This window comes from Dufourea novaeangliae, unplaced genomic scaffold (genome assembly GCF_001272555.1).
Source record: "Dufourea novaeangliae isolate 0120121106 unplaced genomic scaffold, ASM127255v1 scaffold303, whole genome shotgun sequence".
In the NCBI taxonomy this organism is placed as follows: domain Eukaryota; kingdom Metazoa; phylum Arthropoda; class Insecta; order Hymenoptera; family Halictidae; genus Dufourea; species Dufourea novaeangliae.
In genome coordinates, this window is record NW_015374186.1 from 286786 (window position 1) to 304394 (window position 17609).

A 17609-nucleotide genomic window follows, 5' to 3' on the forward strand; every position below is an offset into this window, starting at 1 on the left:
TTGTTCCAAGCAATAAACTTATTTTATTATGTTGCATATATCATTGGCCTATATTTTATCTGCTAATTTTCATTTCGGCGTGCTTTATCAAGAACTCTAATACATAATGCTGTGTCGTACGGATTTCAAAACACGACAGACAAAGTTCAACGCTCGCATGTGTATCGACACGATAAAGTCGCATTCTATCGTACCATGTCCTGTATAAGTACGTACATAAATACACAAATGCTGCGCAAACTATTTTAATCATTCAAAACAGTTCTTAAGTCAGTAGATAAACAATTTAATTGTAATTTAATATAAATATTGTAAATTCTTTTTGAGATATTTTTTCAAGAAAACTATTGATTCTATAATCTGAGTCAGTCATTTAAATCGATCCTCTCGAATATCTTCGAAACTTGATGATACCGACAAATTTTTCAGATAAACGTTTTCGAGGAAGTAAGAATTTGATGTGAATACATAGTTTTTTTGTAGCTGGGCGCGTAGAAAACATATGAAGGTCTTTGTTCTTTTAAGTGAAATCATAAATTTTTTAATGTATTAGTCCAGTGGTTCCCAAAGTGAGGGTTCGCCGGAAGAGCTACGGGTGGTCGCGAAAGGTTTTACAAAATAAATAAAACAAAAAAGCCACATTAACGTATACTTATTTTGTATTTAGAAAAAAAATAATGTGAATCGCGACTCTCTGTGGGATCGCAAGCAAAAATCTCGTGCAAGAAAGGGTCGTGGTTTTAAAAACTTTGGAAATTTTTACATTAATCGATGCTGTTCATCATTCTCTATAAAAAAATATGAAACTATGCCAAAAAAATTGGTTAGGGGGTATTTTAATTTCAATTTTGCAAAATAGTACTCAATTTCGATGCAGCAATATAGTATGCATAACATTTAATATCTTTCTGCAATTTATGCCGTAACACCATTAGATTAGGAGATACTTTAATTTCAAAATTACGCGTTACATCGCACATCTAATATATTCTGAACATCAACTCTAAGAAAGTAAACACTGAATTGGTAAACACTCTTAAGCTAATGGTTTTTCCGCATGAATAGCTTAATATGTACTTTTTTAATAAGGAATTATCAGCTACATCGCCTAATCCATTAAAAAATGTATAATTCTATGTAATAAAAAATAAATCTGACCTTCATATGTTTTCTTCGCATGCAACTACAAGAAACTACTCATATCAAATTACAATTTCAACCCCAAAATCGTTCAAATTTTGTTTGAAACATTTTTCGATATCATCAACGGTTTCAAAGACCTTCGAGGGAACCGATTTATATAACTCACCTTGTATAATTCTGCGAAGAAAATTTTTATCCCGTGAAGTTAATATTATACTACTATCTGCTTTAAAATTACTATTACAATAATACTTCTGTTTTTTCCTTTAGATTTTCATTTTAGATGTTTAACAAATGAGACGCCTTTATCTTATTACAAACGAACTGTTACCCACTTAATTGTAAGTTTTAATATTATTTTGAAATGTTATTAAATTTCATGGGAAAAATATTGAATATTTCGCAAATGTATTCAGAAGAATTTTCTGAATGAAGTAACTGCAGACTCACTGAATGTGGTATCAAGATCTCTACACTTGTATGGGTGACTAAAAGGTACCTCGAGATCTGGAAACATTATTCCTATGAGTTCGTATCGTTGTCACGAAACGAAATACCGTACACGAATCTATATTGTATATCTTTGTCGTTACCGTTAGAATCGAGTCCGGTATGCTGCACTTCCTGCTAACTCGGTAAGAATACAAATTGGCAAGTTAACGCGATGGCTAGATTAAATAGTAACCGAATCTTATGTCCAGCCTCTTACATAACCCGAAACTGAATACATATATAGATGTTAATTTCTTATTTTTTTTTTTAAATCCATTAAAATCTGAACTAACTTGACCCATTTCTTTGTCAGAAAAGATGCAATACAGTAGAAGCGCGTATAATGCGAATAAAAATTACACTATTGCCACCATATAACACGATTAATAAATTAATAGTTATTCTGTACATATAATAAAAAAACTTTAACTTTTTATTGATCCAAATAAATGAAATGAAATGTATATTAGTCTCTGTTATATTAGAAAAAACTTTTTTAGTTAGTTTTAATTTTTTGCGCTCTGGGTCCCGTATAACACAGAACATATTTTCTATTTCTCAAAATATTGTAAGACAATTAATATTCAGATGCCCATTACACAATAATTTACCAACTCATAATATTAGCAAATTCAGGCTTGGCGCACAGAAGCGGCACGCGACTGTTCGCAGTCGCGTCGATTTAACGCCGCGTTTTAGCAGTACATACATACATTCATTTATATTTTATATGAAGTAATTCACACGTGACGTAGGTTTCAGCGGCAAATTTGCATCCCGTTTGCGTCAATTCTGCAGCTGCGGCAGTATTGATACGAACAATCAAATAATCTTAAGAATTACTCAATTTTAGTTATCTTTTTGATTACTTAAAAGAGCATTTAACACTATATTTTTCAATTTAAGGGAAGATGAAGTCAAATTTTATAAGTATTTAGGCTCGCTATTCCACCTCCATCACTTGAAATGATTGCAGTTACATTGAAGTAAGTACAATTTTTATTTTCTTAAAGTATGGTCAGAAACAGTATATAAACTAAATTTTTTAAATAATAGAAGGTTAAAGAACGTAAAATAAATGAAGGAATTAATAATAATTAACAAAAAAGTTGTCAGGATATATGAAACAGAAATAAAATAAAAGAAATAGTAACGAAATCAAATAATAAACAGTTTTTCTAATTTTTTGGATAACAATTAAAACTTCTATTTTTAATTAAATTTTTTTATCTATACTAGAAATCTTTATAACTGGAAGTAGTGATTGTAAAAATAATAAATCTTCATTCGGTTTTTATGATGTTTCTGGTGTTATCATAAATTTAATCATCATGTCTTCTAAAATTCGTTTTCGTTTTGATGCTAAGGCAACGTTGTAGAACGTGGCTGGCGTTCAAGGGTTATTTGTTGAATTAGGTGAAGAAATAGAATCTTCTTCCGGCGATACTACTAATTCTTGCGATGTTGTATTTCTTTCTTCCTCCTCTTCTTCAATACTGTTTATGCTATATGTAGTAGCCATTGAGCAGCGAGTGCTATTTTAAAAAAGATAACTGTTGCGCAAACACATACTTCCGAAATTATGCGGCACTTCCAGAGTTTTGTTGTTTCTTTTTACTTTTTCAGAAGCGATCTTTTAAATTCTTCTATTTTTTAATTAATTTTAATCCAAAAAGAAAAATAATTTGTAGATATGTTTATATGTAATTTGGAAGTGGATGTAATCTCATTGATTTGCACTATTCGTGCAGAATTGGCCACTTAACATTGTCAAAAATTATACAAATAAAGATCTGTTCATCAATGTGGTCTGTTATGAAGCAAGAATGTATACCTCAGTTTAACCGTCCGAGCACGGTCCCTGGGTCACGCGTTCGCGAGAGCGACATGCAACAGTGACAGAGTCAGGAGTGGGGACACGCGGCCTCGAGAGCGACGCGTACGCAGTGACGGAGCTGTCGTGTAAATCGCATAGCGACCGATGTTTATTTCCATGCGAACGACCGAGCCAAGACACCGCAGAAGTATTGACTAATAAATATAATCTATTTTATAATTCACGAGATTTTTATTCTAGTTAGTGTAATAAGAACTATGAAAATCCAAATGTAATGTGGAACCAGCTAATCATTACATTGTACACATGGTGACGGTGGCTCAAGCTCGAGCTCGAGCTCAAGCAACCGCCACTGTGTAGTAATGTCAGTGAGGGTCTCGAGCTCGAGCCTCGCCGTCGCTGTGTAGTAGTAGAATATCGGTGTGGGGTCAGAAATGACATAGGGATCGGTGACCATGTTTCCGTGCTCGGAGGGTTAATCAAGTTATGTGCTGGAGGATTTGAACAACATGCTAATTTCCCAAATTGTTTGGGCGCTCTTGATGACAAACATCTTATATTATAATTATATAATCTTTTTCTATTGTTCTGTTTGCTATGGCTGATTCTAGTTATCGATTTATTTATGTCGATGTTGGTTAGCAAAGATGTAGATAGTACCACTTTCGAAAATTCACACCTTTATAAAAAATTGCGAAATAATACATTATTTATACCAAATGGAAAAGCATTTAGTAGAACCGCAGGACCTATCATGTTATACAGTGTTGTTGGAGACGAAGCTTTCTCGCTTTCTAATCACGTGTTGAGACCTTATAGTGAAATATTTTTGCCTCGTAACAGGAAAATATTTAATTATCGTCGCAGTCGAGCACAGTTCGTGGAATACACATTTGGAATTCTTTCTAATAAAAGCAGAGTTTTCCACAAAGCAATAAATGTTGATGTGCAGTTTGCAGTTGGGATTGTAAAAGCCTGTGTGCTTCACAATTTTCTAAGAGATTGGAATAGACATGAAGGACATACGTATTCTATTGTACATAGGTTTACATGATATACCAACTACTACTGAACTACCATCTTTGCAAAGAGAACGAGTAGTAAATTACAGAGGAGAACAACTTAAAAATTATTTTCTGAATGACATTGGAAAATTAGCATGGCAGGACAGTTTTGTATAGTGTTACAAATAATTTCACTTATTGCATATTTTTATTGTAAACTTTCCACAGTCCTCTCGATTATCATCCCTAACTCGGGTCCGCGATGGGACGATAGTCGTGGACTACCACGCGAAATGCTTCTGAGTCAGAAGTTCTGACTCTCATGAACCTGGCAACTCGCCTTTGTAGTATTCCGAACGTAGAAAAGGACAAGCAGTGAAAAACAGAGAGAAAACTTCTTTTCCCACACGACTCGGCTGCGTTGCCCGCCTGCGACGTTCTCGCCGACCAATGGTTACATTATAGCCGACCACACACAGTCCGATTGTGTGTGTACCGTTTCGGCCAATAATAAAAATACGTGAGAATGGAAGTGATCCAGCTACATTTTATTCGTCGCCAGCTCTCTGACAACGCTAATGCAACGATGAAACTTTTTTATTTTTGATTCGTTGTTAATAAAACTTTTACTAGTATATTGGTGAGATTTTTCTGATTAAAATGATACCAAATATGACAATTTGGATCATATTTACTCATGTAGAAACTTAATAGTTCATATTCGTTCATCATCAATTTTGATAAATCACACGTAAATATGACCCAAATTGCGTCGTGTTTGGTATCATTTTAATCAGAAGAATCTGACCAATTTGATTATAAAAGTTTCATTAATAAAGAATCAAAAAAAAAGGTTGATCGTTGCATTAGTATTGTCTCACCGACACCCGGGAATGTAACTATTTGTGGGCTCCCAACGTTCAGTCGTCGGCTCGTGAACGAGAAGCCGTCTCGGCGCATTGCGGCAACAAAGTATGCGGTTACAGGTTACAGAGTTCCACGGTCTCCCCCCCCCCCCCCCCCCCCCCCCCCCCCGCCACCAGTGGTGAGGATAACGCCTGGACAATAATCGCATATCAACAAAGAGTCAATCGCGAGGACTCTGTACTGTGTTGTATGTATTGTATATCTTGTATTATATGTGTGATATTAATAATAACCATTATAATCTTTCTTTTCTTTTTCTTCCAAATCTTTGAATAATAGATTAAATTTTGATTTTTTACTTTGTCGTAGTACTTTTCTATGGAAGGATTCCATAGTTCGGCATGGTTCTTGGTCTCGTCGATAAATAATTCGATATCAAAATGTACGTACATTTCGCTTGCTTGTTTCTACAATAAATGACGCATACTAGATATATGAATTGCTCAAGAAAAATAATTGACTGTTTGTCCACTAAGATATTAGTGTCACATCTGCGATTTGCAATACCTGCGTTCATTTCCTAAAACGCAATTATAATAACTGTTTCATATAAATATATCATAACCATATAAAGATAGACTGCTCTTCCAAAGTGAAGAATTGTCCTCAACATTAGAGAGAGACTGCAATAATGATCGGATCTCTTTTCCCTTCCTAATGATTCAAATGGTAAGGTCAGCAAGTAAGGTTAGCAATGGGATGAAGCTATAGGTTGTCGGGTGATTAAGCTTATGTTGGGTACAGACCCAATATACAAAAAATGGAAGGAGCTAATGAACCTACCTAGGGAAGATGCGAGGAGAGTGGTGGGATTTTCAACCGGACATGCGATTTTAAACCATCACTTGGCAAGAATGGGTGAAAGACAGGACGAATTATGTGAATTCTGTGTGGAACGTTTTATTTATTAAACGCAAACCAACCTAACCTGACTTCTATCATCTTGCACAGAATGAAATGTAACCGTAATTTTTAACATTTGGGAAATGTTTCTTATACGTTTATTAAGACATTATCATAGCGTTTTTAAAATCTCTTTAAACGTTCCCAAAACGTACAGGGAATGTTACTTTTACACATTCGGGAAACGTTCTAAGAATGTTGAGACAGGACGTTCTGAAGATATTCCACTTTGTAAATAGGACCTTCCTAGGACATTTAAAGATCTGAACGAGGACCTAACGGGGACATATGGACCCTTTCGGGACATCTTCCGAATGTACAGAACGTCCGGAACGTACGTCCATCGGACGTACATAGGACGTTTTTGTGCTATTTGGGTTATTGCTGGCAATTTGCTTCAAACTTGTACACAACTGGTTATCAGGGTACTTATAGGTGTTAAATAATTATAGTAGTACACCTAGGTAACATTAATAACTATGTACAATACATTATTTACAATGATTTCAAACGTAGCGTTTGGTATATTTATTATGACCACAATGCGATAGTATTTATAATTACTGTATGAGATGGGAAATTAATAAAATTACGTTTATTTATATGATTATATACAAATTTTGTATTAATTATACAAAAATAATATAACACACAGATCCAAATTTATAAAAGTTTGAAAGTAATGTTACTTCTGTATAATTTTATAACGTATGGCATTCTTTATGTTGAAATTGCTGGGCGATCACACTTGCCCTCAAGGAGAAATTTACAAAAGAGAAACTTGTTTGTAATTTTCTATATTGTAAAAATGATTTTTCAATGTAAAAAAAATAGCATTCAAATAGGCCAAACATTCTAAATAAAAACAAATAAGCACAAACGAACTTTATACGATAAATAATTTCCAAGATAAAAATTCATAAGTCTTCCAACAGAATCATTAATGTTATCTAGGCGAACTAGTATAATTATTATTCATAGTTAATATAATAGTAATTAGTATTGTTAGTACGGGCACTGTTACCAGATCGAGAGAAGAAAGGGTATTAGGAATTTTCCTGGCAACGCTGAGTAAGGGAAACCCGGATTTTATTTATGACCTTCGTTGACTCGACACCCGGCAGTCGAAGCATAGACGAGATATAAGAATAGGCCTAACATGCAATGTAATTTTCTTTCCCATGCTTCGGGAGCGTTAGTTTATATCGCTATATGCAGTCACGCGTGTGTGCGTGCTGTGCACTTTAAATGTCCTAGGAAAGTTCTATTTACAAAGTGCAATGTCTTGAGGACATCCTGTCTGAACATTCTCAGAACGGTTCCCGAATGTGTAAAAGTAACATTCCCTGTACGTTTTGGGAACGTTTAAAGAGATTTTAAACACGCTATGATAATGTCTTAATAAACGTATAAGAAACATTTCCCAAATGTTTAAAATGGCAATTATAATGAAAATATAGGTCTGGGGATTATGGTCTCCAAGTATATTGTGTTTATGTCTATTTTCACAGCAAAACTCTGATTCGGTGTTGGTTAGAGACAGTTTGAGAAAAAACATGTTTTTTCAACTCTCTTGAGGTTTTCGCACAAAACCATTAGTGTCGTTACACTTCTCTATTGAATCTTTAAAGACTGACACTTTGTTCATGGGGTTCCATCACCTTGCACGGAATGACATTGGCAAAAATACTAAACGAAACCATCAAATATTTAAGTCTTGAGAACATCCGTAAGACTTTTGGGACGGACGTTTCTAGAACATCCGAAATGTAAATCTTGAAAACATCCTTAGGACTTTTGGGACGGACGTTTCTAGAACATCCGAAATTTAAGTCCTGAGAACATTCGTAGGACTTTCGGGACGGACGTTTCTAGAACATCCGAAATTTAAGTCTTAAGAACGTCCTAGGAATGTCCAAAATGAACGTAGGACATTCGGATATATGTATACTGGACATGAAACGGACGTCCTTAGGATGTACGGTGCTATCTGGGATGTAGACGTGCGCTATAACCAGCGTGATTTTCGTGGGACACCAAGTCCCATAAGATGTTATGTCCCATATGAATGCTTGTTGATACAAAGCAGGTCGCGTTTGTAGGTTCGGGTTACCAGACCTATCGTTTTAAGGTACTTTTGTCCTAGGGCGAAACGTTGCCAAGAGTCATTCTCATTGCGTCACGATATTACTTTCCCTAGCTGCGCTCGACCTTGCTCGTCTTTTTTCTTACGAGAAGCCTATCTGGTTTCTGGCCGGATGTGAATCAACTCTGGGGGATCGAAAGTACATCGATTCGTAAAGGTCGTCCGCGTCCGGTAAGGATTAACGAACGTGTTGCGACAGGATAAAATCGACTTCGAAAAAATATTTCTGAAGGTCCTGCTGAGGGACGCGCCCGTGTTATGACATTCCTGGGCTGCATTCCCCGGAATACAATGAAATCGTCGAGACTCCGATAAAATTCGGAGTTATGTCCTAACCACAATCCACGAAGTATGTAGAGTGGTCTAAAAAAACATTAACCAATTCAGGATAACCAGTTCATTATTATAACAGGCACAGAATGCCCAGTATCCCAAGGCCCGTTCTTATTGTTGCTTACTGTACTCGTATTTTGTGTTTTTGGATAAAGTATTTATTTTACACATGTACACCCACGAACAAACTCAGCTTCCACTACGGGAAAAAGTAACGTAGGTATTTGGAATTACTGAAATGTATGCTAAATTAAGATTCGATTTACCATTTATTTCACTACCTGGAATAAATTTACCAAGGGGTAGAAGACTTTTCTTCTATGCCGCTTTTTCCCCTAACGGAAGTCGAGTTTGCTCGTCGGTGTACAAGTAGGATAAACTCCGGTGAAATCGTGATAGTTTTAGAATTTTTCTCTTAACTAGTCATATTTACATGTTCTGAAAATGAGGTAAGGATGCAGTGATAAGTCAGACATCCTACAGGCAAATAATAGGTTAACAAAAATTTACTATGTATATTTAGTTAGAGAATTGCAAAATTGAATTTTCATGAAACACTGGTTATTCCGTGATTGCACTCTGTTGACTCCGTGTTACAGCTCTTGTTAGGTCGTAATATGTCTAGCAATTACTTATTTATTATTGTTTATATTATTATGAAGTTATTACTTTATATTATGTTTATATTATTATGAATTCTGTGGTATTAGAAAAAAACACATGTAGATTTATTAGCGAAGTGTATAGGACCGATAAGTTAATAACAAGATTGTATATTTATATTATCTATCTTTTGTGGTATTATATATTGTCCTGCCAATTGGAATGATTACCTACCCCATACATGCTTCGGAAAATTTTGTTTTCACAATCCGAAAATTTGTTTCTATTAGTGAAAATTTTAGTGTACTGCAAAATATTGAACGAATCCATTTATGTTGTACAATACATTCATCACGGAAGTAATATACAGGGTGAGTTATTTGTTAGGAACCGTTGATAATACCAACAAATGTTTCAAATAAAACTTAAATCATTCAATATGAATAGTTTTTTGTAGTTAGGCACATAGAATAGGATATGAAGGTCAAATTTTTTTTCAATTGGGATCGTATTTTTTGTAATGCGTTAGACGATGCAGCTTGTCATTCTGCACAAAAAAAGTATGAAGTGCTTTATACAAAAAAAAACCATTATTTTAGGAGATATTTTATTTTCAATATAGCGAAGTGGTACTCATGTTCGGTATGTACCGAATTTGTTTTTAAAAATAATTGCTTTTTGGTATAAAGAGCTACATACCTTTTTGTAGGGAATGATAAGCTACGTCGACTAATGCGTTAAAAAATGGATCATCCCATTTAAAAAGACAAATTGAACCTTCATATGTCCTGTACGCGTCCACCTATAAGAAAACTGGTTACATCACATTATTTTCTCCTGGAAACCATTCAATGTTTATCTGTAATATTTTTCGATATCATCAACGGTTTAGAAGACATTTGGAGGGATCTGTATAAATGGCTCAACCTGTAGATATCTTAATAGTCATTATTGAATAAAGTTTCTTCGGGTGACGAAGACTGAAAAACAACATAACAGCACACGGTATGTGAGGTTAATATTTATAAAAATATTAATGAGATCATAACAGTGTGAAATAAGATTCAAGTGTCGAACAACACGAAAAATGGAGTCATCATTCGCACAGAATGTTCAACATGATAAGTAAGTATTCCGATCGGTAAACAGGATCTTCTTAAATCTTCGAATACAAAACTACCAGTATAACATCTAATAAAAAGATACAGTCCTTCTCAATTTTACTTTGTAAAAAACGTAACAAATGTAGTAAATATACATCTTATGGTCAAAAGTGTAGTAAATATAATTCTTATTGTCAAAAGTGTAGTAAATATAATTCTTATTCTCAAAAGATACGCGTGGTACAATTGTCTTCGACCAACTGCCCGACTCGCCTTTCGCGAGTTCCGTGGAGCTTCCTCTCACCCCCTCGGTCGACGGACCGTCTTTGTTTTTCTAGCGGCCGCGAAGCATTTCGGCCGCTTTGGTGACGAAACATTTCTTTTAGGAAACCTCGCAATAACACCTGATATCGGCTCCAGTGTCGGTAAACGGCCTTTTAGTTGTCCGAGGTCACGGTAGTCACTAAAACGGCCAATTCTACCGCGAGGCTCGTTCTCACAAAACACGCCTTACTTACTAATTTCAATGTTTCTTAAAATATTTAAGTATCCCTTTATTTTTAAACAATTCATTAACAACTTCGTACAAGAAATACGGAGAATAACGACATTTAGATAGGATTCATAAAAAATTAAAATTAAACACTAAAATGTGAGTAACATGAATTGTTATTCGATAATAATTAACATATTTCAATTGATATCATTTCCACATCTGGATCAATTGAATTACGTACAATGTCTAATTGACTACACAAAAGTTCAAAATCCTACATTTACATGTAAGTAATGTTGATTGGGTGTTTGAAATATTTTTGTGGAGAAACGTCCATTCAAAAGTTGTCGCTGAACATCAAATAATACAGTTAAACTTCCATGTATTATATAACAATCAGAATTAATTTTTTGAATTCGATTACGTAATTTACATCCTTATAAATAGTTAAATTAATACACAATTAAAGAATAAATTTGTATGTAATAAACAAAAGAACCTTTATTTCAGACAAATCCTTTTCCTGTTTGTTTAATTTTTTGTAATATATTATAATCATATTTCATGTTCCTAATAGTTTAATAAAAACTCACCGCTTTATTATTAAAATAGGATGGAAAACGATACACTTCTTCATGAAAGCTAATATTAAAAGATTGAGTGATTGATTTTATTTCCAGTATCGTGATTGACTAGCTCATTAGTACAGATCACAATTTTTTTATAATATTGTATATCAAATGTCACGAAGTTTTACTAATTTTCAAATAAACTTAGTCCCGGTCGGTTTCGAAGGACTTCAAACCTTCAAAATATCGTCGATCCCCGTAGTGACTTTTCCAAAGGAAAAAAAAAGGTCGTTTCCCGAAAAAATATTAAATTTTTCCGAAAGCCCTTCCGCAAAGTGCTTTCAAGTATCAGTGTCCGGTTGCTTTGGTTTTCGGAGAATATATGTATTATCGGAGGCTTTACGGTTCATACTTGTCACAAAAGTGATATTCGTGAAAATAATGTTTTAAACAAAATGCTTTTTTACATCAAGAGCATTTAACTATCGGTGTTTCATCACAGAGTGCACATTTCATTTCTGTATTCTGTTCGAAAACAAAATCTACAAGATTTACAAAATCTCTTAACTGTTTTTCTGCATAACGACTTTGGTACCAAGAATAATGGAATAGATTTTTATATCTCGATGAAGATAATTTATTATGTACAAATGGTTGTAATTTAATTATATTGTTTCTTACATGAAGGTTAACGTCATAGTTATGCAACAGTACATCGTCGAAAAAACGCCTAACGTAATTCATGCACATCCTGATTCCATAAACATCTAGAGACTAGATTTGTTCAGTGGTACCTGTTGGTACTCTCTTAATTATAATTTCTTTACCCATTGGTTACGCATTATGTACATCTTGTTCACAGTGTCCACTGCAAGAATCGTAACAACACACTTGTTTTGGTTTTAAGAAAAAAGACCTTCCTCAACCAGGTTTTAAAATGAGCTGCAATATTAAAATAAAATCTGTAGTAACTACATATTTATAAATTGATCATTATTAATATATTTTCCGAAAACCAAAGCAATGGTAAGCTGAAACAGCGGGCGTGTGCACGGGATATAAATAATAATAGAAAAAACTGTGAGACTGTAGAGGCAATTTAAAAAAAAATATATCAATGGCGTTGGAATGTAACGCTCGTTACTTTTTGTCATTATGTAAATTTTAATAAGATGTAAAATAAAATTATAAACAAATTTTTTATCATAAACACATTGTGTCTTCTATTGGAAGTTTTCGTGTTGCTCCTCCGGTTTTCGGGGTAGTAAAATGGGCCGATATAAAAAAATACATATCTCTTATTTCGTGGTCCTTTAGAACATATCTGAAAACCAAATCAATCGGAGGCCTTGGATACTTTGGATACTCTCCTTGTAAGTGGCATTAATGATAAACTAGTGGGGTTAGAATTAAAACTTTCCGTTATAACTTAATAACCATTGATTTGTAGACTCGCATCTAGAACTTAGACTACCTTCAATCAAATAAAAAATTCTCTACAACTACATTAAAACTTGGTTATTTCCCAAAATTGGCAAATGGATACAATTAATAAAAATCATGTAACGTTTTTCAAATAACAAAACGTGTACACGAATCTCTTATTTCTCATATAGTATATAAGAAAGTACAAACATTTCCTTTGCAGCAATAAAATATTAGATACCAGAAAAACTTCGTACGGTTCTCTATTAATGGTATTCAAAATAAATGTTTATATATTATTATTTGATAAATAATATCGATATCAATATAAAGTTTATTCAGTATACATTTTTCATTTGTCCTACTGTTATATTGTACATAGAAATGTGTGGATAGTAAAAAAATCCAAATTTGTGCCTCCCTACTGTTTAAATTCATTAAGTCGACAGATTTAACAAATATTTCCTGTAGCACACTTTCCATTAAACAATTCCTGTTTATTTTTACTTCGATTAAGATTTTAAACAAATAAGTATTTTTAAAACGTTAACAAAGTGCACACTAGAATTAATACCTACATTTCATTGCGGATACCCATAATTTCTTGTTCACGCAATGTACGAACTTATCAAACCTGAAGATGAAGTTGTAGAAGATAAAATGAAACTACAAGATTAAATACAATTATATTTTAAGAAAGTTACGATTCCCTAAAATTGACAATAATTACAAGGCCGCATGAACCAATTTCAGTGCCTACTAATTTGAGAATCAGCGGGTTAATACCTCAGCTTCAATTTTTCGTTCGAACTAGTGATGGGCACCATCGACTAAAAACTATCGACTAAGTCGATAGTAACCAACGACTACTTTCAGTCGACTAATTTTTTCAATCGTCGACTAATATTAGTCGCTTGAAGCAACTACTTCAATCGATTAAATTTAGTCGCTTCAAGCGACTCGCTTGAACTATCGAGCTATTGATCGCTATTGACTGGATCTTGATTATTTTCTTCGTGATGCAAACCAATTGCAATTTTTTCATATATTTTTTTATGCATTACCAAGAACTGTACAAATTATTCCTTGTAACCTAATTGATTCACATAAAAAATTTAGAACAGTTAATTTTTTAAGTGCCAATAGTAAATAGCTTACAAAAAATCGAATATTAGTAATTGTTTAAAAAAACTTGTTTACCACTTATATTTTTGAAATTCTATCTATGAACTAATACATTTCTAGAAGGTAAATACACCAATGGTGCTGAAAAGTTGACGACATAATCTATACATAACCTATAAAACAAAATTTCAGTCGACTACAAACTATCGACTAAATAGTCGATGGTACGTTGCCACTAAATAGTCATTATTCGATAGTTTAATTTAGTCGATGGTGCCCATCACTATGTAGTTCGAACAAGCGGACAAATCGTTCTGGAAACCACCCTTTAATGTATCGTTCGAAGAAACGAAGAAAACATGTACATGTACGTGTGTGAAGGTCCTCGAGCCTTTGGACAGATCGTTCATCCCTGATGTCGTCCTTCGGGAAAGGTCCAAGAATGGTCGTTTCCCGGACGTTCTAAAATTTTTGCTAAAACCCGTCCCCGCGGATTTTTCTAAGTGTGTTCAATGCCCCCCCCCCCTCTCAGTTTGATAGTCATAAAATACGCTATGTATATACGCATGTACCCGCGGAGAGGCGGGCGACGGTGCACGGAAAAGAGAGGGAAAGATCCCGATGGCCTCGGCGTGCCAGCTCCGCCTCGCGAGGCGCGCGGCCACCAAGTGAAAGTTGGATTTTGCTTTCTATCCGTGGCCAGTGACAAGCGCGCCGTGCTCGCGAAACGTCTCATTTCTTCTGTACGAGGATGCGTCTGTCCCAGGTGCCTCGATAACCGTTGACGGCGCGCAAATGAACGTCGGGAATCGAAAACCCGCAGAAAATCGACGTCAGTGAACGATGAATCTGTCATTCTGACAATTCGGGCGAACTGCCTAAAAATTTTCGTAGAAAGTGTTGTGTTTTGTTTTTTTTTTGTTTTGTTGCGATCAGTGCGGGTGATTCGAACACAGTTGGTGTGAAATGTCGAGACTTAAAGGAAACGATGGCTGGCCCGTCGAAACGACTCTGACGTGTCTACTTCTCGTCTGCTGCTTCCTCGCTGCCAACTGTAGGCAAGGTACGTTTTGCCAAAAAATACCCCCCTGGATCCTGCTGTTGCAACCCAACACACAACATTTGAGCATATCGTTTCGCGTACCGAGCGTCAGGTAGCGCTGACGTCAAGAAGCCGCGCGCGCGCACGCAATCCTTTCACGGTTACAGCGCAGAGGAAACGTGAACGTCCTCGCGGACGTGTGGCATGGGTTCGCGGCGTGATTAATGGGATTCCAGGTTGAATTTTTACTGGCCCGTCAGCCTCCTATGGCATTCCTCTCGGTGTATGTATGTATGTACATTGTTACCGGGTGATTTGTAACCCGCGCTGTGCCGAGCCACAGAGTTTGTTCAACCGTCACCGTTGAAATGTTCCGTTCGATTTTGACGACGTCACGCGGGTAGGATCGAGTAGGTGGTATTTATGTAATCCCGCTGGTTTGACGGTGTACGGTTGTCACGATCCACTGGTCACACAGCCTTTCTGTGCCTGATTCGTATTCCTCAAATTTTTATGCAGTCGATGGGCGTGAAATGTTAATGCGTCGATGAAAACCGAAACTGATAGTCCTGAAATGGTCTGAGGCTGTTATAACCTGTCGAAGGTGCTGTCAGATAAATTATGTTTGTTTCGCGGTAAATAAATGATCGTTTGACTTAGTGAAAAACTGTTTTTTTTTTAAAGCGGAGATAGAGAGAAATTCATTTCACTTATTAACAAATTTATTAAACTAAAAGTAAATTAAACTGTATTAGTCTTCCTCACAATCTTCGTTTTGTTGAGTTTGCGGGTACCATAAATACATAAAATTTATGGTTTAAAGGTGATTAGACCTTATATAGTTGAGGTTAATTATAGTAGACGCCTTATCGATTGAATTTGTTTTTAAAAAAACCAACTTGTATTATAATGATATGCACTCTTGTTTTCCGCGATATTTTAATAACCAGATGAATGATATTTTAAGCTTGTATTGCACAATCAGTTTATTGGAAACAAAATAGTGACTCATTCATTGAGGCAGATAATACTGACACAAATAACGATCGGATATTTACTGCATATCAACCTAATAACATTTCCAGTTTCGCTGCTATTTTTTAAAAGTATCTCTTATACGAGAATATAAACATTGTTCCATAGAAATTTAAAAAGAAGGTCAAATAATAATGCAAATGGTCGCCAGTACTTAAAGGAATGCCACAAAAATCATGAAAAGTACAATAAACTAAACAAAGTGACAGTTGTATGTGATGCGTGTAATTAATATGTGTATGCGAAACACGATTGATCAAGGAGATATGATTTTCAAAGTGACAGTGTCCGAGTTGCCTGAAGTTCCATTTTGAAACAATTTCTGTATTTTGAAAAAATTTACTTATAGAACTACTTATTTACAATAGATTTGTTTACTTTTCATGGAATAATTTATCTTAGGCCCTTTATTCTGAGATATATGTATACAATATACATATGTATAAAGTTTCCGCAAAATATTTAGGTGTTTGATATGTGGGTATATAGTTTGTTATATGGTATAACCCCATGATAATTCACGTAACACAAAAAAGCTTGGCATTGCGAGGGTTAAATTTGGTATGACTTGCCCGTATTTGTTGCACTGTAGGTAGTTACAAATTATCACGTTTCTCTAATTTATTTCCCATTCTGGTAGTTTCACAGAAACAGTATAAAAGTATTCAAATTTTCTTCATTATAGAGAACTGGATTTTATGACTCGATCAGTTTTCGAAAGGGCTTTCGAATGGTGAGGGGGTGGCCTTGATGATAAGAAAGACACCAGGTCCGTCGTGAATTTTTTTATTTTTTACCAAGACCATTTGGAAAATAAATGAAATTGCACTAAAAAGGTGAATATAATGAAAGTTATAACAAAAACAAGTACTGATCCAATATGAACAAATATCATAGACCGTATCTATAAAAATATATTGTTATTTTTTAATTAACAGTTATTATGAAATTCTTATATAGCAGAACAAAAAAATATGCGAAAGTGTACTTCTTTTTCGTATCAGTATAAAATATCCTATAATAAGACTGGACGAATTGATTAACTTCTAAAAGAATATAAATTCTCTTCGTGATTTAAGGTTATGAACCCTTTACCTGCTGCGGAACTGACTAAAAAGTGCTACCGCCGTATGATAGTTCAAATATATAAGTAAATAAATATAGCGTGTTCTTCTCGCTGCGCAAATTCAAAAGCTGCGATTGTATGGGCGGCACGGCCTTTGGTTTGCGCAGCGAGAGGATCACCCTATGCCTAATATTAATTGACTAGTGGCCAGCATGTTAACAACAATGAAATATTCCTTTGTTTATTTCATGCAGTAAATAAATGAATGTGATTACAAGACTGCGGATGTTTTTGCGAACATCTATTATCATGAGCTGTTTTACAGAAATCAGAGTCATGGAAGAAACAGTGTCTACAACT

The 17609-nt window shown here is 34.8% G+C and overlaps 1 protein-coding gene across 1 annotated transcript in view; it reads left to right on the forward strand.

Moving 5' to 3' along the window:
- Positions 1-15072: 15072 nt before the first annotated feature.
- Positions 15073-17609, forward strand: part of LOC107192137 (mucin-5AC) — a 40278-nt gene continuing 37741 nt past the window's right edge. The window contains exon 1 of the mRNA XM_015581334.1: positions 15073-15169. Coding sequence (XP_015436820.1) covers positions 15073-15169 — 97 coding nt within the window. The remainder of the gene's footprint in view (positions 15170-17609) is intronic.